The 24,473-nt window shown below is 38.9% G+C and overlaps 1 protein-coding gene across 3 annotated transcripts in view; it reads right to left on the bottom strand.

Moving 5' to 3' along the window:
• Positions 1 to 24,473, bottom strand: part of LOC119628328 (uncharacterized) — a 124,451-nt gene that overhangs the window by 98,469 nt on the left and 1,509 nt on the right. For all 3 annotated transcript variants that reach the window (XM_038014579.2, XM_062671441.1, XM_038014581.2), the window contains exon 2: positions 8,926 to 9,105. In XM_038014579.2, the coding sequence (XP_037870507.1) occupies positions 8,926 to 9,001 (76 nt within the window). In that variant the 5' untranslated portion in view covers positions 9,002 to 9,105. The remainder of the gene's footprint in view (positions 1 to 8,925; positions 9,106 to 24,473) is intronic.

The following is a 24,473-nucleotide window of genomic DNA, read 5'->3' as shown; positions in this document are numbered from 1 at the left end:
TTATTTTAGAACAAATTTGGTTAGTATAAAAAACGTTATAGTGAGCCAACCTTAACATAATATGCTGTCGCGGACTTTTTTTTGGATCTTTTAAAGGGGAATAATTCTGTCATACATTATTTTAGCGAAACTAATCGTTTCTGCAGCGCACTCAGCGGAAACTCTCAAAAGGGAAAAAACCCCGATTTTGAAACATTCTTTATTGGTGCTAACCTTTTATTGGTCTTAGCGTGATGTTACATAGCCTATAGCCTTCCTCAATAAATGAGCTATCTAACACTGAAAGAATTTTCAAATCGGACCAGCAGTTCCTGAGATTAGCGCGTCCAAACAAACAAACTCTTCAGCTTTATAATATTAGTATATATTAAACTATTTTCAGAGCTTGGGTACAGCATTGCATGTTGAAACATCATGAAAACGCTCACGATAGAGCGGCAGTCATAATATCATGTTAATGCGATGATTACCAAATATATATTATATAGGAATCGATAGACACTTATCAAAACATTTTAATCTACAGAGTGCAGTCGGTACCACGCTTGGTGTTGCTATTTCTTCCAAAGCGTGAAGCTAAAGTTAGTCTAATTTCCTATGAGTATTATTAAAATGATATAAAAGATAAATATAATAATAAAAAATATATATATGAAAGCCATTTTATTTTTTGCAACCAATAGTTAACAATTCAATACATACAATATATATATTTTTTAATATTACTCATTTGCAAGAACCTCTCGAGTGAAGGCCTCCTCCAGAAGATCCTCCAAAAGATAAGTATATGCAACTTTTTTTAAGAAACAGTTCTGTTTCTAAAATTCACCTATAGTAGGTAGTCATCTTTTTTTTTTTTTTTTTTTTTTTTTTTTTTTTTTTTTTTTTTTTTTTTTTTTTATGATTGAAAGTTTACTGGTGGCCCGAAGGCCTTTCCAGTTTCACCAGGACAGGTGGGCGAGCAAAGGCTCAGCCAAGAGGGGTGGGATTTGCTAACAACTGCCCGAGCGCCTCCGAAGGAGACCTAACAACTCAAGAGCAATTGTTTCGCGAATGAATCTACTACCGGATCGGAATCGCGACCCGCTGAGAAGATCCGGCGAGAAACTCAGCGGGCTGATGCATGGGTTAGGTTGCACGTCGACCTCTTTGTCGAGTTCGACGAGTACGGTTACCGGGGTCCCTAAGCCTGCCCCTAGTATTAGAGCTGAAGGCATCTAATGCAAAGGTTATTGGATCTGATGGATCCGTAAGGACGTGTCTAGGGCGTCGACGGTGACTGGCTCCTGCATGATCAGGATTCGGGGAGTAGTCAGCGGCGGCAACGATAAGGCGATTATCATGACGCATAGCCTTATCGAAGTATCGTTCCGACGTTGACTTCATGTATTTCCGAATTGATTCGAGGCCCAGGTCGTCGTGTAGGTCAACGTTCCTCACGAACCACGGAGCCCCGACAGCTAACCTGCAAAAGCGGGATTGTAGGGATTGGAGGGTGTCTATGTGTGTGCGGGCCGCGTGAGCGAACACCACACTCGCGTAAGTCATGACGGGCCTTATGCAAGTTTTGTAAAGTGTCACCTTGTTCCGAAGGGACATTTTACTCCGCTTACAGATCATGGGGTAGAGTCTACCGAGAATAAACGCGGCACGGTCACGGACTGATTTTATATGCGGGCGGAATGTCATCGATGCATCCAGGGTAACGCCCAGGTACTTGACCTTCCTGGCCCAGGGTATGGGTTGTCTAAAGAGAGTAATCGGGGGTGTGAGATTCCTCCTCCTAATCCGGGAGGAAATCCGTGTGGAGCTTCCCCTCTGAAATAGCACCGCAGTACTTTTCGCTGGGTTGATGTCTATGCGCCATTTTCGGAACCACTGTCCTAGGGCTAGGGCTGCGCTCTGAAGCTTCTTCGCGATTAGGGACTTATTTCTACTAGAATAGTAAACAGTCGTGTCGTCGGCGAATAAAGCTAAATGGGTCGGCGGCGACCGGGGAATATCGTTGACGAATAAGCTAAATAGGAGGGGTGAGAGGACAGAGCCTTGCGGGACTCCAGCTGTGAGAGGTCGTGGGGAGGAGCGGGTTCCCTCGACTCGATATCGAAAAGAGCGGTTCGACAAGAAGTCCCGTATGATGAGCACGAGACTATCCGGCACGCCCATGTTGAATAGTTTGAAAATCAAACCATTGTGCCAGACTTTGTCGAACGCTTTTGCGACGTCGAAGAAGAGAGCTCCCGTGTATAACGGTTTTGGTCGATTAAGCCCCACAAGAATGTGCTCCGTGAGGCGGTGCACCTGTTGAACGCATGAGTGATTTGTACGGAATCCGAATTGTTCATCGATAAGAATGCCCTTGGATGAGACGAAGTCTCTGAGGCGTTTGTAGAGCAGACGCTCATACAGTTTGCCTAGAGACATGAGGAGGCTAATCGGGCGGTAGCTCGTCGGATGATTTTTTGGTTTACCGGGTTTATGTATGCCGATAACGTCCGCTTCTTTCCACACCGCGGGAAAGATACAGTTCGCCATAGCGGCATTGAAAATAGATGCCAACATCACGATGAGTTGGATGGGTAGAAGTTTAATAACGCGGTTAGATATACAGTCGGAACCGGGAGCCTTGCGAGGACGTAGGTCTTTGATCAAGTCTTTAACTTCTATCGGGGTGACGGGTGGTAACGCATCCGATGGTGGCAAGGAGGCTCTGCGTTCTACCTCACTGTCTACTAATTCTACATGAACAGGGTCCACGGATTGAGTGCTGGGCGTGCACTGGGTTTGCAATGTATCGGCCAGCAGCTCTGCTTTTTCGTCATCATCGAACGCCGCGAGTCGGCCTGAGCGGCCTACGAGGGGGGGCATAGTTACTACCGTATCCGATTTGAGAGTACGAGCTAAGCGGTAGTAAGACCTTTGGGAGGGCGCGAGTCCTTCTAAGAAATCAGACCATCTGGCATCTCGGACTTCGGCGATGCGAGACTTTACGTCGCGTTGTAGGGCACGCATTCGAATACGATTTTCCGCGGTAGGATACCTGTCGTAGGCGCGTATCGAGGCGTTCTTAGCTCTAAGGAGTTCCCTAATATCGTCGGACAATTTGAAGCGGTGAAGGAAGTCCTCCGCTACAACTTGTTTCGATGACCTATCTAATGTCGAGGTGATGTGTGACGTTAAGATGTCTATGGCTTCAGCGGTATCCCGAGGAGACGGGATAGAGTCCGGGTTAAACGGGAGCGATGGTGGATCAGATTCAGCCAGGCTGATGCCCAGCGTGTGCCAATCCACCACAGTCCTCGTGACGGGAACGGAATCGGGAGCGCGACCGAGCTTCATAACGACGGGACGGTGGTCTGAATCTAACTCTGAAACTACTTCGATCGAGTGTAAGCGCAGAGTTACGTTTTTTTAATAACGCTATGTCGAGTATATCCGGGCGATGCGCGATATTTAGCGGGTAGTGAGTCGGGGTTAGCGGAGCGACGATATCGAAGGCGAGATCATCGACTAACGCGTCAAGCCGCCTGCCATTCGGGGTTGTGGTGTGTGAGTTCCACCTGATGTGTTTACAATTTAGGTCGCCCGCCAGAATGACAGAGCTCCCCATACCGAGCAGCGCCTCGATATCACTGCTTAGAACGATCTTATCCGGTGGAAGATAAACGGACGCGATAACGATCGGCGCGTGTCCCGTCAGTGAGATTCGGCACACTGATGCTTCGATATTAGCGAGCGCGGGAGGATCGAGCGGGACGCAATGCAGGGCTCTTCTATAGTAAATGACGGTACCACCACCACGGGCAGAGAGCCTGTCGTTCCTGACCATGTTATAGTTCGCGATTTTAGGGTCACGGCGCGCGGGCTTAAGTAGGGTCTCCTGCACTAAAAATATATCAATTTGGTGGTCACGCAAAAAGTCAGAAACCTGATCACGTTGATTTGCGAGACCGTAAGCGTTAAAAAATCCTATCGTTACGGATAGGGGCTTTATTCTACTTATATACGCCATTGATTACCGGCGGAGTGAGGGGAGGACGTACGTATTTAATGACGCGTATACGTCGGCGTATTCCTGCACAACGGCGATAAAGTGTTGTGCAGTGGAGGCAGCGCGAATGGCGTCGCCCAAAGCGTTAACGCGCTCAAAGTTGATCGACTGAAAGAAGTCGATCGCTAAAGCGAAATTGTCGGACGCGGTCGGAGGGCAAGTCGCGGGAGAGGGACGAGTCGCGGGGGCGGGACGAATCGCGGAGGAGGGAGTTGTAGCCGTGTTCGTGTACGGCAGCGGTTTTGCCCAGGCCGAGACACTGGGCACCGCCGCCGGAACGAACGCTGGCTTAGCCTGCGACGCAGAGGGTGCTGAGGCTTTGATGTCTGGGCCGGAAGCTCGGAGGCGGTTTTGGCGGGCGACGCGGCGATTTATTTTAGGGGCTCGGGGGCAACCACGGTAATTCGCGGGGTGACCCTGTGTTCGACACAGGACGCAGCTAGGCGGTTCCGTCGCGGTTTTTTGGTCGCGAGCGCAGAGGGCCGTGGCGTGATCGCCCAAACACTTAACACATCGGGGGCGCGCGTGACAGTTACGGGAAGAGTGCCCGTACAATTGACAGTTATGGCACTGGCTAGGAGTGCCTTTTTTATGGGGGGCTTCGACAGCGATACCAGAGAGCCTACAGACGGTCTGTGTGTTAAAGATTTTCTTACCCTCGGGGGTAGGCTGGAGAGCGACTAGAACCATATTATATGGCTCCCTACCGCGACCGGTGTGCATACGGTGCACAGAATTCACTGGTAGGCCTTGTTCTAACAGGTCGGCTTTTACGAGCTCTACATCTAACTCTTTAGGGATTCCGCGTATTACAACGCGGAGTTCGCGCTCCTCCTGGAGCGTATACGTATGGAAACTTATACGCTCCTTACGGAGGTAAGAAGAGAGGGCCCTATGGTCGTCGGGTGTTTGAACCTTAATTTGAATGCCGTTCGCGAGGTTACGGGCATTCGTGAAATTTATATTTTTGGCCTTAAGGGCCAGGCAAACTCGATCCCAAGCTGCCTTCTCCTGAAGGATAACCGGGGGAGGGGTCTGGGTTTTATTTTGTGCCACCGGACGCGGCGACGGAGTGGCACGGGCTGGGGGCGCAACGGGAGTCTGAGGGCGGGGGCGCGACGCGTTCACGGCTTTGCTAATTTTAGCGGCCGCGGGAGCTCGAGACTCCGCGGCACGCTTCTTACCCTTCTGTACCAGGGTGAATCCATCCGTCGATGAGGCGGGGGCGAGGTCGACCTCCATGTCCGAGTCAGAGTCGGAGCACGAGGAGGCGGGTGCAGGCGACCTACGAGCAAGTGTAGGTGTTTTAGAGGGCGCGACGGAGGCCGCGGATGATCGCTCAGCTGAAACGATGGTCACGGCGGACGACGCAGCAGCTTTTCTCGCCAGTATAGGCGACACGGGAGCGGCAGGCACGACAGAGGCTGCGGTGCTCAATGCAGAAGCTCTGCACGCAGGTACAGGCGACGCAGGAGCAGCGAGCGCGGCGGAGTCCTCGAGAGGGCTCGCAGTGTGATTGGCCTTGAAGGCCAAAAACTCCGAGGCGAGCTGTGGGTGGCGAAGTCGGAGGAATTCCGCGAATACAGCGTCCATGATCGCTGAGTACCCAGGTGGGGCGGCCCCGGGTCTTGAAAACACTCGCCTTGCGGCGAGGCCCCAACTTCTCGGACCTGAGCGGTTCTATTGAACACAGGTGGCAATGCGGCGCGATTACTACAGGACAAAGAAAAAGCACAACAAAACAGAAATTACGAAAAGAAACAAAACAAATAAATACTTGCAGGGAACCACTTTGTCGGCAGATGTACCATGAACACAGAAACAACAAAAGGAAACAAAACAAATAAAAACTTCCAGAAAGAGCACTTAGTCGGCAGATGTACCACGAACACAGGCCGCGCGAACAATGGCCGGGCTAACAAAAGCCGGGCGAACAAAGACCGGGCGATCGAGTGGACGATGAGCACGTCCGCACGTGACGGGTGCCTCTATCGGAATGAGGTAGTCATCTGTTGTAAGCTTGTACATATGGTTGCTATCATCCTGCCTATATCTGACTCTATATGTTATGCCTCAAAGTGCATAGAGGTAATCACGAAGTGATATTTATGGTTTCCACTATATTGGCCTGAAACAGAATGGGAAAGTTAACAATATATATATATGTACATAGCAGCACGTTAAATGCTGCAAAATGCAGTCTTGTAACGTATTTTAGATATGATCTGACGTATTTCCTTACACTCTTGTCGTAGTTAGAATTAACAATAGAACTATCTTGTCCAAAATGCACCGTATAAATAATTTATCACCTTCAATTCTATACACTTAAATGATGCAATAGAATTTCTCTGTATTGCATATGGAAAGTACCTACGTATTATGTACTAATATTAAAAATTTTTTTTTTTGAAAATTAGAGTAACAATTTAATAATAGAAGCTGGTAAATGTAATCTTTGGTAAGGTTCAATTTAAACTTTAAAAATCGTTTTTGTCTCGACAAGAGTCAAGGCTAATGGCCTTCTTGGTGTTAGAGAGTGGCAGTGTCCATACACTATAGCGTGAATGTTAATGCCCGCCTTAAGGTTTGAGGTCTAAGGTTCCGTTGTATGGAAATATCGGCTATACTCATAAGGTTCGAAGCTAGACAACGATGTCCTCGCTCATAAGCATCAGTACTGCCAGGGGCAAGATCAAGCCTCTGCCAAACTGAGAAACCTTGTTTGTAGCGGGATATGTCATGTTGCTGAGGAGCTACTGCGAAGGGAAGCTAATTCTAGAAATTTATTGTGGGAAAAAGGCAGTTATTCCAGATAGTGCTGGGGCTGTAAGAGGAACTACGCCCAGATAAACAAGTTTCGGTTCCTGTAGAATTGGCCTTTCCTGGTGAATCTCATGGGGTGATCGGACGGGTCGAGTTCAAGAGCGTGCTATTGGCATTCTAGCTCGCTGCATGGTTGACACGATGAAACGTAAGGAATGACCGGTTGACGCTGTATCGCGTCACCGGCAGGCTTGTTCTGGTCCAATTTTCCAGTACACCAACGGCATCGCCAGGGCTGCCTGACGTGTCACCGACCATTACAGTAATCATCAGTCAGATCAACAATCAGAGTCTTCGATTCACGACCATCGACGATCAGGCTCTTTGGAGTGAGCCACGCTTTTGGTTGCAGTATTAACCCCTTCTACATCTCCCGGGTTCTATCTCGGGGGGGGTTCGGACATCCAGATGAGGGTGAAGTGGAGTTGTTTAGAGGGTGGTTACAACAATCACAGATACTTGGCGCGTCCCCTCAGCGCGTTGATCTCGTGCGGACGTGTGATGGTAACAAGAAGAGGATGGATTTCTCTCGAAATATTCTTCGGAGCAGTATCCACGGAAGATATAAATACTTCATCAATGAAAAAGTAAATTTCGATTTGTAGCAAATTTCGGAAAGGGTTTATGTGAAATTTCTAATCGGCTAACCGTAAGCTATTCGCTCCATGAATTAACAATCTCTGTTTGAAATTTTCAAGGAAATATGTTTATTATTTATGTCTATATTTTGTAGCATTGTACAACTGTAAAGCCGAAAGATATAGACTATTCTCACTTGTGTCTTTCAAAGTAACGTGTTAATTCACGCCAAAAGCTGTCGTGTCTTGCGTGAATTTTAATTTGATTAACGTAATTTAATATGTTTGTTGGATGGAGGCAGTACTGCAGGGCTTATTCAGCCTCACGTGAGTTTGCTAATTGAATTTCTATGTAATATGCACAGTGCCTACATTTTATGTAAGATAACGGCGCTTAAAGTTGTTGTTTGCGCAAAATTTAATCGAAAACACCAGTTTGTTTTTAGTATATAAAATAAAACTGTCAGACTAAGCAAAATATTGTAGCTTTGGTAGTTAAACATTTTGTTACATTTCTAAGTGTTCGCCAATAGTAAATATTCGTGGTCACATTATAACATTTACGTCCATATTTGAATTCTTAATATAAAAAGTAGTGGAATATGCTGCACTATAGTCAAAAGCAGAAGATAATAATTATAATGTGAGAACATGTACATATAAAAGAGAGAAATATCTGCTGATACATGTAATGAAAATTTATTTATTTGTTTATTTATTTCAATCTTCTTACAAATGTGATGTTCGTTCTTGTGTCGTTTATCTGATTGAGTTGAAATATTATGCGGTAATTATAGGCACTTCAAGGAAGGTTTTTACTGAAAGATATATCATCATTGTGAAAAGCATTGCTGTATAGCTTAAACTTAATATAAAAATTGCAACATACATTGTAGATTCCGTTTGACTCAATACAAAAGAGATTTACATATTCGGATTGTTGATAATCCCGGAATTTGACTTTACTTTTCTCTGGGTTTTGTAACGTATATCCCATGGGAAGTGCTCTCAGATCTTCCTGGAGCAACTGTGCTCATTCACAATACGTTTCCAGAGTTTGTGTTATATATATAAAAATGAATTGCTGTTCGTTAGTCTCGCTAAAACTCGAGAACGGCTCTACCGATTTCGTTAATTTTGGTCTTGAATTATTTGTGGAAGTCCAGAGAAGGTTTAAAAGGTAGATAAATATGAAATTGCTCGGAATTAAATAAAAATAACAATTCTCTTTTTCCTTTTTTTTGTTCTAAAATTATTTTATACAAAGTTTTAGGTCTTTTATTTATCGATTGAGGCACTACGAAGTCTGCCGCGTCAGCTAGTCCTGAATGAATTTCCCTTAGCGATGTTTTCTGAGCGCAATGACAATTATACAAAATATTATTAAGTTCACATATAATATGGGTAAGACGTGGACACATGTAGTTCGTAATAAGTATACAAAGTATATTTGATTATATAGAAACTTACCTGTGATAGCGCGTCCCAGTAGTAAAGCGCTGAATAGAATAGAAAGCACGCGGCCGTTGCCTCTGGACATCTGCATCTTGATTGCGTGTCAACAAAACTCACAGGTCAACTGAACAACATTTTCAATAATTTATTAGTCAATACCGAAGCACTTGTCTTTTCACTTATTCATTTCCTGTTCTATATTTTTACGTTGAAAAAATATATGTGAGAAAAAATGTTTCGTATTTTGATATTAATTTATTCTACCTGAGCATTGTATACTTAGTATTTTATTTGTTACTAGCTGACCCGGCAGACTTCGTAGTGCCTCAATCGATAAATAAAAGACCTAAACTTTATTTAATTCCGAGAATTTTCATATTTATCTACCTTTTAAACCTTCTCTGAACTTCGACAAATAATTCAAGACCAAAATTAGCCAAATCGGTCCAGCCGTTCTCGAGTTTTAGCGAGACTAACGAACAACAATAAATTTTTATATAATAATACATAGAAAAGAAGATAGATAGGAATTGATTTCTAAAGCGACGATTAATTTTATTTTGTAACTTTTTTACATTTTGCCAAGTTAATTTTATTACAGAGCCCTATAGTTAAGTGCCGATCTCTTGAGAAGAAACACATCGCTGAGTCTACGCAAAAGTTTGCTCCGAGTCTAATTACATCTGCGGAATCGTTTGCTCTTCCTTCTTTTACGTTGGACAGTAAAAGTTGCTTTCGTCATAAACTGGGGTCAGTAATAAAGTGCTTGCTCTGTTAACCCCAAGTTAAAGTCTAGAGGCGTAGATCCTTGAACAGTTAGTATAGTGGTATAGTGTAAAGAAGTGTAACCAAATTTTAACTGTTGGTTACTTGATCTTTATCTCCTAAAATGTTGCCTATTTTGTAATTTATTATTAACAAACATCTTTTTTCTCTTACTATTCGTTTATTCAAAATTAGAATTGACATGCTAATTGAATTTACTTTCTCTTAATGTTTTACTTTAACGCATTTGCTGCCAACATAGGTATGGTTTTTTCGCATTAAAAGTGTACAATTTCCGAAAATATTCGAAATTGAGTTAATATGCGGAATCATTTGGTATCACCAGTATTTTTTCATTAATACTGTCAAAATAGCGTAGTTAAGTTTTAGTTTTTTTTTTTTAGTTTACCTATATTTTGACTGCTATTAAAGAAATTAATACATAATTTTATCTTACTTTAAAAGACAGATAATGTAACTGGTAAAAAATAAAAAATAAATGTTGCAAAGATGATTAATACAGTACATAATACAGTTTTAATGCGAGAATACGATATATACATAATTAATACATTATATTATTGATAGATAAATTTCCTCAGTGCTTTCGCTGTTCGGTAATCAAGCGGAAACTAATTATGTATACAGTTTGACGTTAGAGGCTAACGTCTAACAAGTAGGTAATTGTTAATTAATACGGCTTTGTCCCTATCGTCCTTTACGTGGGCTGTAAATGTTGGCAAACATGCATGGGCGTGGCTAGGGCTGAACCAACTACGACTCCCAATGGTTTTCTTTCAATTGTACTAATTAGTACATTTAACTAAAAGTAAAGTTTGTTTGAGAAAATTTCGTTTGTTTTTCAGTGGCGGAGTAGAGTTAAAGTAAATTTACGCAGAAGAAAACTCAAAATACAGACTGCGATGTAAAATAGTAAAATGTATTTCCTGTTACTGGGCGGGTACACTACCTATTCTTACTTTTAGGCACCACAAGCACCGGTCACCGTCCTCGTCGAACCCGTCGCTTGCGATGAAGGGCTCGACGAGCGAATTAACCCACAGACACACCCCCTGAGTTTCTCGCCTGATCTTCTCAGTGGGTCGCGTTTCCGATCACGTTAGGGCGAAACTGAAATAGCCTCTCAAGGCTATCAGCATAGGTAGGAAAAAAAAACCTTTTCTTCTGTAAGATGCTCTACTCTAGAGTGGGGCACTTGAGGTCGAGTACTTATTATTTTCTAGAATTAGAAGAAGAAACAGTTAATAATTATTACTTACTTTAATAATTTAATTTAATTTATTACAGGCAGTGTGATTGATGATAACAAGACTTAAACAGACAAGGGTTCGCTTTGTGGACGAATTGCCAAAAACACTGCAAGTTCAAGATTTAAGTTCATTTTATGTATTGCATTTTCTATTTTTTTATTATTTCCTTTGCCGAAATAGTTATTCGACAAACAAAGAAAAAACTATTGACAAATCGAGAAAAATGTACCATTTAAAATATATATCGCCATATTTAAATAGAACAGCTTATAAAACAGTGAAATACCACCGTTTTACCATTACATTGATTCACCAATTATCAATATACATACTTGTTTTTTGAAAATAGGTAGTTTTTTTTTTCAATATCTACTAATATATAAATCTACAGTAGGTTTTACGGATGTTTCGTTATAACTACTGAAACGTGCATCCGATTAACTTGAAACTTGGTATCCATGTAGAAAATACATGTACTTAATGGATACGCTAATATTTATATGAGTGTTGGACTCCCTAAGCCAATTGCGGGGGGTTAATGATGAGAATCCTTGTGGAGGTGAGAAATAATAATGTTAATTTTAAATGCCCAGCGAAGCAAGCGGGTACAGCTAGTATTTATAATAAAATCAAAGAGAAAATGTTTTACATTAAAATCTATTTATAAATAACTTTTGGTGTCCGTGATTTTAGTTGATTTTCGATCATTGGACGAATACAGAGCTATTCATTAAGCAAATACGCATAATAAGCAAGCAAACATCTATTTACGCAAATACTGTCTATTTGTTTTGTTAGATTTCACACATTTCACCTCACAATCATATATCTTATCTATCTAAATTTCAGATTTTTATGTTGATAAAATGTCATTATTAAATTCGGCCAAGAAGATTCAAGGTTGCAGATAAAATTACAACTTTGAAACATTACAGTACCGTGTTATGGTCATCAACAAAATTAAACGAATATTGCGTGACTAAGCAACAAGGCGTTGCCAAAATGTGTGAGGCGACGCCACACGCACGCGTTCTCTTTGTGCTAGAAGGTTTCGGATATCTGATGGGCTCTAGGTGACAACCATTGTATTTCGTTCTCCCATGACGTTGCTCAGATAGCTTTATGATCATTTTGATTTTGACAATGAAATTTATGAGCGTTTTAAGAGTATTTAAGTTTTTAAGGAATATTGCGTTAATGATTCTTTATCGAATTAGTGTATTTCGAAGTTTTTATCTTTTATACTTTATATATAAAGTACTTTTATAATATTCTAGAATTCTAAAATTTCTAGAATCTAAAATTCTTAGATTTGTAATGATTATTTCCGAAAACTGTCTTTTTTATTATTGCATGTAACAGGTATTTATTATAAGGGCATATCTACAGAAATTCCGAAGGGATTTGTAATGCTTCCACGAACAACTTTTACCAAGATTGCGTCATTATCTTGTAGGAATGGGGCAGCTTTCAACGAAACTTTAAAGAATTTTTGATGAACATCAAATGGAATAAAAAATAAGAAGTTATTCATCACATGAACGGATCATAAAGAAAATTTTTAAGTACTTATATCTTCGAGGATTAATTTGGATTTTTTGATGTATCAGTCTGTTTTAGGAAGCATACATTCCAATTTGGCATAGAGTTTTGTAAAAAAAGGTCAGAATTCCGACTTCTTAGTACCTTATATGTAGTCTGCTAGACATTTCCGTGGCATTTTCATTTGTGCCATCTATTTACCAAGTTGATTGAGTTACGACCTCATAATCCGTGCAGTAATCTGTCTTGTTCTGTTGAATTACGTTAGGCGTGTGTGTGTGTTGTGTATTTACCAGTATTTTACGTGTCATTTTAAATTGATTACATTTTTTTACTGACTGCTGCACGGAAACATTTCACGATCTGCGTATGTTGATGTTTTATTCCAAAGGCTCGTGCATGGGAAAATAAAATACCTTTTACCAGAAGGTAGATTTCATTTCTGGACATTTTTTTTTATTAGTGAAAGGGAACGTGGCGTCTATAAACGTCACTGTTCTTTCAGCCCATTTCATGGAAATTCGTCATCTCTGCCTATGTTTATTGGTAATAATAGTTACAACACTGATATTATTAAAATACTGATAGAAGAGCGAAACAATATTATAAAGGATAGGTGTATGATTGTTACTATGTAGAGAATAAGATTCTATTCAGGTGTGAACTGATATCTGTTTTTGCCGAGGACTTCTAAGTTGGCAAAGACTAATTTAGGTTTGGCTTACACATTACTCCTTCACTGAAAGACTCATGAGAATCCAATTTCTAGGATCTCAATTGTCTTGAAAATCTTCAGGAACATTCTTTGGAACGTAAATGCGATTTGTGAGCAATTTTGACGAGTATTCTCTTAATTGGACTCAAGTTTTTATGGCTTTTAGCTGATCCTCGATTGCTTTAGTTTAGACAGACAAACCAGATTCAGACTTTATCCTTTACTTGTGCTTGCGTCTGCTCATGATTCTAGATCAGCAAGAAAAGCTTTACAGGTTTTTATTAATGGGAAAATGCGGCTAATGATTGTATTTAATCCAAAGAACCTTTATGACTCATTTACACCATATGCTTCAATGTTTTGTACTAATATCAACTTGATACCTCTAGCCGTTTTTGAGGATAACGACTTCAATAACAGAAATACAGAAAGTTAATAAATAAGGGTTCCGTTTTTTTTAAAAATTTAATAAATTGTATTCTGGCACTTTCAGAATTTTATAAACGTTGATGATTTGAAATAATTAGAAGAAAAAAAAACTACCAAAACTATTTCCAAGTTATCTATCATATTGCCTTGACTTAAAGCTGGAAACATTTTTTTTCATGCTGAAATAAATACGAAATACACGAGGAAACGTCACGATCACGAAACAGAGGTAAAATATAAGGTCTGAATCACCAATTTTGCCTGAAAGCCATGAGAGAACTAACCTAAACCACAGAATATGACGGAAAAGGCCTTGCCTAAACTAATAGTGTAAATTGCTAAACATACAAGAACTGTCGGAGAGAGACCCTTATACATAGTCATTTTGCAATCATAACACGGGATATAGTGAACCTGTCCACTGTAGGCCACTATCACGGAAAAATAGTATTTCTCTTGGTATTTATTTAACTATCTAGTATAGCTTACGGGTTTCAAGTAAATTGTCGGGAGATTGAAAGACTCAAGCGGACCTCGATTACTGGTAGAACCTCTTGTGAATCTGCATGGGTAAATCTTTAACATTTTCGTTTTTTAATAATTGAATCTTGGTATTGAAACATTTGTAATTGAAAATTAGATTACTGGTGGTAGGACCTCTCGTGAGTCAGCACGGATAGGTACCACCACCCTGTCTATTTCTGCCGTGAAGCAGCGTTTCGGTTTGAATAGTGGGGCAGCTGTTGTAACTATACTGAGACCTTAGAACTTATATCTCAAGGTGCGTAGCGCATTTAGGTTGTAGATGTCTATGGGCTCCGGTAACCACTTAACACCAGGTGGGCTGTGAGCTCTTCCACCAATCTAAGCAATAAAAAAAGGATAAATTATTTACGAGGAATTATATTTATTTCAACGTTACGTATATCTCAAATACACTGTTAGGTTAAAATAGGATTTCATATTATATTTTAGCATTTAATTGAAATACTGGTATATCATATTAAAATATACTTTATCGTTTTCTTTATCATTATAAGTAAACTTTGATTTTTCAAGTAAAAAAAGCCTACGCTTGTTTTGAGCGCTAAAGTTTGAAGAAAAATATAAATCTTATTTTAATGCTCAACTTGAATGTAAGATATTCTGCATATATTCAATAAAATTGAAAACCCCCGCTCAAGTTTACAATAATAGTTTAGGTGGCGTTCAGAGTTTCAATCGTCTGTCAGCTTATCAACTTCTTCCTCTTAGTAAAAGTTTCACACAATGAAAGAAATGTTAAAAGTTATCAAAAAAGCTACTTAAACTTAAACAGCAGTTTTTTTTTTTTATATTTGTATTTTTTTTTAAAATTTATTTGCATTGAAATATTTGAAATTTATTTACAATAAGAAAATATGATATATATTTTTAAACGTCTGAAAATCACATTCCTAATTGATGAAGTACAAGATGTTGTTTTCCCAACAAATCCCATTTTAATTTTAAACGTAATCATGCGTTTCGACACATATTTATTAGTAATTCAGTATATGTGCAAACAAGTCTCAAACCATATAGAACTTATTTTAAAAAGAATAAGTAATGAAATGTGTTGGATTCTTAGAAACATAATATGTATACATGCTTCAGTATCATATATTAGATAAAAATATATTTTTTATTAAGTTCATCTTTCCAATTCTCAATCTTCAGATAAACTTATTATTTACATATTGTATACAATACCATATTGAGTTATTCGTAGAATAATATGTATGAGGTTAGCACTTCAAGTTTATTTGCCCATATCACATGATATCATATCATATGTATGGAGTATTTCAGAATGAATAAACAATAAAATACTTAATTGCGTTTTCTGTTATATCCAAAATAATAAAACAAAACTGAGCTCTCTTTTTAATGAATCAGACTTTACTCCATGACATTGAAAGACACTGTTGAAAAATTCTTTTGAAAACTTAAAATTAATTAGATTAGATTCGATTTTAAAATAATAAAGGTTTTTCTACGGCCGTCTGGTGTAGTGGTAAGTGACATGGTCACTACACAAGGAGGTCGCGGTTTCGAATCCCGCCAAGGGAAGATATCTCTATGATAAATACAAATGTCTTTTCCAGGGTTATGGATGTATATTAAATATGTGTATGTGTATAATAAAAATCTTATATTTATTTCCGTTATCTGGTACCTGTAACACAAGTTCTTTACGAACTTATCACGGGACCAGTTAACGTGGCGTGACTGTTAGTAAATATTTATTTATTTATTTCTTTACATGTGTATATAGAAATTATCCCTGATTTTCTTACGATACTATTTTTTCGTATGTTTTATAACACGCGGTTCGTTAGGATGTTAAATTGAATTGGCAATTATATAAATTTCTGGCAAAATAAAATAATGTTGTATAATTGTCAACTTAGTATGAATCTTCTTCATGCAAAATGATAGTAATCCAAAATATATCTCGAAATAACAAACTAATTTAATGCTAGCACTAGCCGCTAAATTAGTTGGTTATTGAGCTCGACTGTAACGAACTATGAATTTCTATTAATTTATTAAAGAATGATACCGTTGAAGCTTTGTTTAAATGTTTTATTGCTCTAGTCGTGTGAACTATCTTACAACCAACCTGGCGTTAAATGGTGACTAAAATCCACAGACGCCACAAAATGAATGCCGACTTGAAACAGAAAATCGAAGTCTCAATTATACAATTTTTTTAATAGCTGTCTCAACTTTAAAAATTAAAACATCTGGCACCTATACGCAGAAACAGACCGAAAGGGGGTAATTATGAATATTGAATTTTCTGGTGGCTTTTATCGTGGATGTTAAGTCGGTGGGTATTTCTTTATAAAAATTTGTACCTGGATTTGAATACGGTATAGACACGTTGCTTGATATGAGTACACAGGCAATCTTATATTTTTTTTCCTGCTGATAGCCTCGAGTGACTATTTCAGTGTAACCTTAACTAGTAGGTGAGCTCACGGGGCTCAAACCTGACGACGTTGTTAGCATGAACCCGAGCAAGAGCCGTGCTTCGCAAAATCTACCACCGAATCGGAAACGCGACCCACTGAAAAGATCCGGCGAAAAACTCAGTGGGCTGTGTCTGTTAGTGGATCGGAAGGATCTGAAATTACGTGTATTGGGCGACGTCGACTGCTTTCCATTCTGGCCGCAGGATCGGGAATCTTATCCTTTAGGCCACGGAGGGAAGGGAAGGGCACTTAAACATCTTATCCTTTAGGCCATGACAACTTTAGTGTCCTATTATAGAGATTAGTCAATGAATCCTTTTTTATTTACAGTTCATGGACAGTAGTATAATTAATGGTCCACAATACGTAGTTTTAATTGTAAAAACTTAACAAAAGTTTTTTTTAAATCACAAGCGCTAAGCATAATTTAACGAAATCAACTACTGCATAATTAAGTTCGATGTACCTACACGTCTCCCAATAATAGCGTAATTTTATTAGAAGCATGTTGATACAATCTGAAATTCCATCGCTCTACGTGGAGAATTATTGTGCTAGAATATTACCAACGTATTTCGAATAACCGTTGACCTAGTTGTGACATCGTTGGTGCTGTCATTAAATGAAATTACCGGTGTATTCGTGGTTCATGGACATCTCAACTTTTAGTTTAGTTTATTTAGCCTTTTCATTTAAGAATAAAAATTCATCAATTCGTCGTATTGGTTTTTTAAAAAGAAAAGAACTTAGTCTTTAAATAATAAAATCACCAATCGTAATTGTGGCTATCATATGAAGACCTTCATGGAGCTCAATACTATGTTTAATTATTTCGGTATAGTTTACTTTCGGGTGATCTTTGTATAATATTGGACGAGACAAAAATGCAGTCCGAAATCCACGTACTAGGTACCCTCTCAGATTAGATTCAGCGCTCGAAGTTATCTATGACTACTAGTGCTTAGGATTAACTATCTGCTTAAATAGATCTATCTTCGAGAAAGAGGTCAATCGTTAAGTCCGATCCAGCAACGGAAAGCAGCCTGCTCAGCTTCTCGTCCCTAATACATTGTCTTTCAAGACAAAGAAAAGTCTGCGACTGGATTATAGTTGGTTGTAATGACGGCACTGAGTCATTTTCGATAATAGAAAGACTTGATCAAAAGATTTAAAGCCATTTACTCTTTAGGAATATGTTTAGGGTTTATATGTGTAATCGAATCACAAATGAGGAGATCCAATGATTCCGCGGTGGGGCTCTTCAGTGGCGACGAAGAACCAGAGGGCGGAGTCAGGTTAGACCTCTACAAGGTGGACCAGAGACACTGGAATCGTTCGTCGTCGTTGTAGCAAACCATAGAAGAAGCTGATATTCCAAACAGCGGTCGTCCCTATGCTCATGAGGTGATGAATAAAAAATGTTTCTATTTAGCACAAATACTGAACAGGGAGCAGAAATATTATCTCTGCTAATAATGCTAAGCCGTATTTCTTATTGTTAAGATAAAATGTACATTGCCACAAGAATGTTTCAAGTGAACCAATAATATTGTGTTTAATATTCAGTTTTTATTTTACTTTGAATAACCAAAGGTTTTACTGATGGTAGGATCTCTTGTGAGTCCGCGCGGGTAGGTACCACCACCCTGCCTATTTCTGCCGTAAAGCCGTAATGCGTTTCGGTTTGAAGAGTGGGGCAGCCGTTGTAACTATACTTGAGACCTTTGAACTTATATCTCAAGGTAGGCGGCGCATTTACGTTGTGGGTCTCTATGGGCTCCAGTATCCACTTAACACCAGGTGGGCTGTGAGCTCGTCTACTCATCTAAGCAATAAAAAAAAGGTATGAATTATATTATAGGCGTTTCGTGTTTCAAACGAATGTTCCTAATTTTAGAAGATTTATCGGCCAACATGTACGTCTACTACAAAAATAAATTTTATAAATGTATTAAATTAGGTACCTACACTAATTCCTTCACATAAATGAAACAGACTTGAACAATATCCAGCGCACGACTGGCACCGGCACATGTCACATTAGATGACAGTTTCCGGCTGTACTGGTGAATGTGAACGCGCGAAACATAACTTGTAGCTAGCTACCTACCTCACGAAACTCGCATATCGTGAAACATAACGCAAACTCACAAACAAAACACAACCGGGAATGGTAACTACCCACTAGAATTTAGTCGGTCGAAGTTGCCGAAAGCTAATAAAACTTTGTCGAAGCCCCAACGAATGTTGCGTAGTCACTATAAGAACGGGGCATCATGTTATTTGTCATTTGGAATTAAAATTAGTTGACTTCGTAATCTACAACATACCTTCCAGTAATAAAGTGAGTGTGAATGATGAGTTACGAAAATTGAGTTTGGTAAAAATAATTGAAGAACAAGTTGTTTACATTTTAAGTAGATTCTTTTTACAACAAATTTACTTGTGCGCTCTTCAATTCCTAAGGTAGGTATCATATTCGTAATAATAATGTAGTATTTTCCAAAGTTTTCAGGAGTCGTAAACTATAGTCGCGAAATATATATTATTTTATACCCATTGGGAGTAATAAACTACAAAACTAGCGATTTAAATAAAATAGATATCAAGACAAGGAAGCTACATACTTAAAGTATAAAGCCCAAGCAGTTATTGAAAGATCATATTTACCCACAGAAAAAGCAGGCAGAGGACTTACAAACATAGAAATGGTATCCAAAACACAAATTATTAAATTTAGACAATCTTTAAACAATGAATAGGATCATATCATAAAAGTAATAGTTGAACACGATAAACATAGAGATAAACACTCAATACACAAAGATGGTAGAAAGTCTTATTGTTGGCATGGGCCAGTTGGATATGGATATTATTATCATCAATCTTGTATCTACATATTATTATATAAATAAAATCAAAGTCTGTATAGTTATACTATGTTTTTCTTCTATTTGTTCCTAAGCCGTTATTTTTGACACACCAGAGCCGGTTTCTGTGATAGTACCACCAACGTAAGATGGCGAGCGAGTATTTTCAAGGAATCGAAGTTTTTCATACAGTTAATGATAGTGGGAGCGGAACGTGACCGGGTTTCACTAGAGTAAATTAAAATGGATTCGTTGTGAAAAATATTATTGGAGACAGGCTATATATTATTGTAGACTATTAATATTTATTTTTTAAATTGAGTTCATGTATGTAATGTTAACACACGAAATTAGAAAATTAGAATTAATTGTGTTAAGTACATAATCTGACTTAAATAAAATTACGTAAAAAGACTCGAAGCAAGTTATAGTATTTTAATATGAAACTCATTAATTAAAAAAGCTCGCACGGTTGGATTTTAGCATCTGGCTTGTTTGTAGCCAGAAGTGATTATGACTTCGGTTTCTAGGGTACGACAACCAAGGCATTGATTACCCGCTTGATGGTGAGTGATCATATTTGCTCATAGATGTCAGTAATGCGCACAGCGGTATCAACACAGATCAGGCCACCTTTTAAGTCACCTTTGAAGGAGGACAAGTGCAACGTTTGGGAAACATCATAAGGGACTTTACTCCAGATATATTGCGCGTGGTGCTTGCCAGATAATATTTTCTGAAAACATATGTTGCAAAAAGGACGAGCTTTGCTTTGGCCATGGGAGGTAAACAGAAGATGACGGAATCATCTCAAACAATTAATAATTCTTTCAAAAATATTCATAGACGTATACAGGACGAAACACAGATAATAGGATACACTGCGTAGACTCAGAGGTTCCAAGTGATCTGTAAATTGAAAGATTATCGATAATCCGAATGGTTATATATGGAATTAAATGGGAGTTTTGACAGTCGTCGTGGCCTAAAGGATAAGACGTCCGGTGCATTCGTATCGAGCGATGCACCGGTGTTCGAATCCCGCAGGCGGGTACCAATTTTTCTAATGAAATACGTACTTAACAAATGTTCACGATTGACTTCTACGGTGAAGGAATAACATCGTGTAATAAAAATCAAACCCGCAAAATTATAATTTGCGTAATGACTGGTGGTAGGACCTCTTGTGAGTCCGCGCGGGTAGGTACCACCGCCCCGCCTATTTCTGCCGTGAAGCAGTAATGCGTTTCGGTTTGAAGGGTGGGGTAGCCGTTGTGACAATACTGAGACCTTAGAACTATATCTCAAGGTGTGTGGCGCATTTACATTGTAGATGTCTATGGGCTCCAGTAACCACTTAACACCAGGTGGGCTGCGAGCTCGTCCACACATCTAAGCAATAAAAAAAAAAAATAAAAAAAAAAAAGAGTAGCCGGCCTTGCTCACTTGGTCAGATATGCGAAAAACACTATATGCAAGGCTACGGCTGGCGGTAACATCAAATAACCCGTCAACTAATCTACCAAAGCTACTTAATAACTAAGAAAACCTTAATGTTGTTATAGGTATTTCTATATGTGTATGTAAGTAAAAGAAAAATAAATTAAACCACAGGTTTGAAATGGCTTACATACCTTGATGGTCCTTACGTTTTTATCTAGTTACTAGCGACCCGCCCTCGCTTCGCTTCGGAAACATTAAAATACACATGAAACCAAAAAAAAAAAAATTAAAAAGTAATTAAGAAAAGTAGCCTATGTTCATCAGGGACAATGTCGGCTTCTAATGGAAAAAGAATTTTTCAAATCGGTCCAGTAGTTTCGGAGCCTATTCGAAACAAACAAACAAACAAATCTTTCCTCTTTATAATATTAGTATAGAGTATAGATATAGATATAGATTATAGGAAATAGTTATTTCGTAATAGGAGTAAGATAGAATCAGTCTCGGTTTTTATTAATAACTAACTAACACAGAGAAAGTTCTGAACATCAAACGTTTTTCTAATTCAATCCCAAAACTTAAAGGTACGTACACAAAAGTTTGGGGAACCTTTACTGATTCCATCAAAACATACAAGCAAACTCTGAATACAAATTAACGTGGATATTCAAAATTAGATTTGAGTCAAAAAAAGAAATCCAATTCGATGCGCCTTATTCATTCAGGAAATCATTTCGACCTTACAAACAGATTTCTAAAGTCCCGTAAACAATTCATTTAATTGTGTGAAATGATTGGAAAATGTTTTAATTTCATAGCCAGCCGATGTTACATTATTATTTTTTGGAAATTATATGGCGACATTTGTGTTTTTTTATTGCTTAGATGGGTGGACGAGCTTACAGCCCACCTGGTGTTAAGTGGTTACTGGTGCCCATAGACATCCACAACGTAAATGCGCCACCCACCTTGAGATACAAGTTCTAAGGTCTCAAGTATAGTTACAACGGCTGCCCCACCCTTCGAACCGAAACGCATTACTGCTTCACGGCAGAAATAGGCAGGGTGGTGGTACCCACCCGCGCGGACTCACAAGAGGTCCTACCACCAGTAAAAAACTGATTGGTAGCTAACGCTAAACTAATACAAGGAATCGCTAATCAACAATCGCAAACAAGCTGCTATCTCTTTATGAACTTAATCTGTGGTGCTTATGTACATATTACAACATTCAACAAACTAAAAACATTGTTGTATCGTTATACCTACGTACCTACCTGGAACTTGCGATTTTCTATGTCGCGCACGTACGAACTGCGGGACCTCCGAATGAGATTGAAACTAATCTCAGCTTTCAAATTTTCTTGGTATGACTAATTCAATGTTTTTTGTTGTTGTAAAGTAGGTAAATAAAACATAGTAGCGGATAGTTTAAAAAAAAAAAATGGTTAAAAGCGGCTGTCAGCGACGCAGCAGTGTCACTGGCATTGCCGATGTCCATGGCCACTGATTGTCGCGATGCATGCTCCTCTGCCCTCAAAAGCAAGTTAAACACAACTTCTGAGAATTATCTTACAACCTAGCTGAAGTGTAATAGAAACTCGCCAATTAAACTGCTCAATTCCGTGACGGATGAAATTGCATATAAAATTTCAAGATCGCATATTATGTGAGATCAAATAAAAACACAATCAGAGTTGAGCGTGATGATAAAAGTACCAATTTCAATTTATCGGGACCGGGGTGCGCATTAAATGGGCTGCAGAAACGAGCTAACTCGTAACTTGTACATTTATGTCGTATTTCACGTTCTACGTGGTAATGGGTACACGTACGACGTCACGAACCTTCACAAGTATAAGGTGGGTGCTGATATAGCTGTGACAGCTTAAACAGAATTTACTGTAAGAGCGTTGGCGTGCAATTCCACTAAACCAACTCACGCTGTCGCACCGAGAAAACCGCGTCGTACTTGCCCTTGACAAGTAATTTGATGTCATTTTAGTAAGAGCGATGTTCAATCGCGCATTCGGTGTCACGTGTAGCGGGAGTGGTTAAAAAATTAACTTGTACTAGTGGTCCCGCAGTAGTCGAAATTCGATTATAATTAATGAAATTATAAGTTTTAACAATGTTATGGTTCTATTGTTACAGGTTTCGCCAAGACTACACTATAGACTACTCGTAATATTAAAGATAAACAATACTAGCCTATTCTCAATTTGACTACAGACTTTAAGGAATAAAATTTTTTTTAATAAACAAAGAGTATATGTGTATGTGTCAAATACATGGTAGCGTGTGTAATGTTTTCTTTATTGATTTAATGTATTTTTAATCCATAATTTTTAGAAAATATTAGCATTACTTTTTGTCTATATTCTCTATTAGTGTGCAAACATACTCCCCCGTCCGCGCAATTTTTGTAAAAACGGGGTACAAAGTTTTTGCTTCACTTATTAATATAATAACATGTATAATAGACTTCGATGGAGGTGGCACGAAAATACCCGAAAATACTTATTGCACGTTCTAAAAAAAAACAAAAATAATGAAGTTACACTTCAGATATATTGTAAATGAACTCCATTGTTACGAGGTCTTACTTAATTTTATGATAAATTAAGCTATTATTTTTAAAATCATTTCGTACAAAAATTAATTATTTATGGTGCCTGATCATCTCTATATTCTCTGTAAGTGTGAGAAATTTCATACTCCTCCGTCCGCGCAATTTTCGTAAAAAGGGGTACAAAGTTTCTGCTTCACGTATTAATATAAAGATATAAAAATCATATGCGATTCTCGCTCCACTGAACATTCTAAATATAAATGTCCAGTGTTTTTGTTTTAAACTATCGATGTATAGTTGGAAAGTAATTGGTGTAGGGAGGCTTTTCGTTCGTTTTGCTGAAGCTAGGTTCGTTAGCGTCTGCCCGGGCTGTGTGGATGACCGCGCTTTGTTTTTTTCCATTCGACGTCGTTTAATTAAGCTTCTTTAACAGCCACTTACGTATCTATTGGCACGATTTTATTGTTACTCGAATTGTTTTCCCCTTTAGCGAAATTAATCTTTTTGTAACTTATGTTATTAGCTCCATTCCTTCAATCTATCCAGTGATATGTGTACCAGTGTTTATTTATTTTAAAATAATATAAAACTGTCGCCTTAGTCGCACTAAATTAATAATTGCAGGTTTGTTCGTGTTCTGCCACTTTTGTAGATTGAGTTAAAACTTTGTACAGTAGGCTCTCTAGGGAAAGTTTTGGCATACTACCATGAATGTACTATATCATAGAAGGCGTTTCATTTTGCTATAGTCACGGCAGAGTTAGCCGTCGCAGCACCGTGATACGTGACCTTTAATATACATATACAATATTAGTTCGCTGAGTTTCTCAATGAACTTTTTCAGCTGGTCGCGATTCTAATCCAGTGGAAGACGCTTTCGCGAAATAGCTGCCCTTAAGATATAAGGCTAGGCTAAGTCGGGCAGTTTGCAAATCTCACCGCTGCCGTCTTCCATTA

The sequence above is a fragment of the Bombyx mori genome, chromosome 12 (assembly GCF_030269925.1).
Source record: "Bombyx mori chromosome 12, ASM3026992v2".
NCBI lineage: Eukaryota > Metazoa > Arthropoda > Insecta > Lepidoptera > Bombycidae > Bombyx > Bombyx mori.
This window is presented reverse-complemented; position numbering and strand designations above follow the sequence as displayed.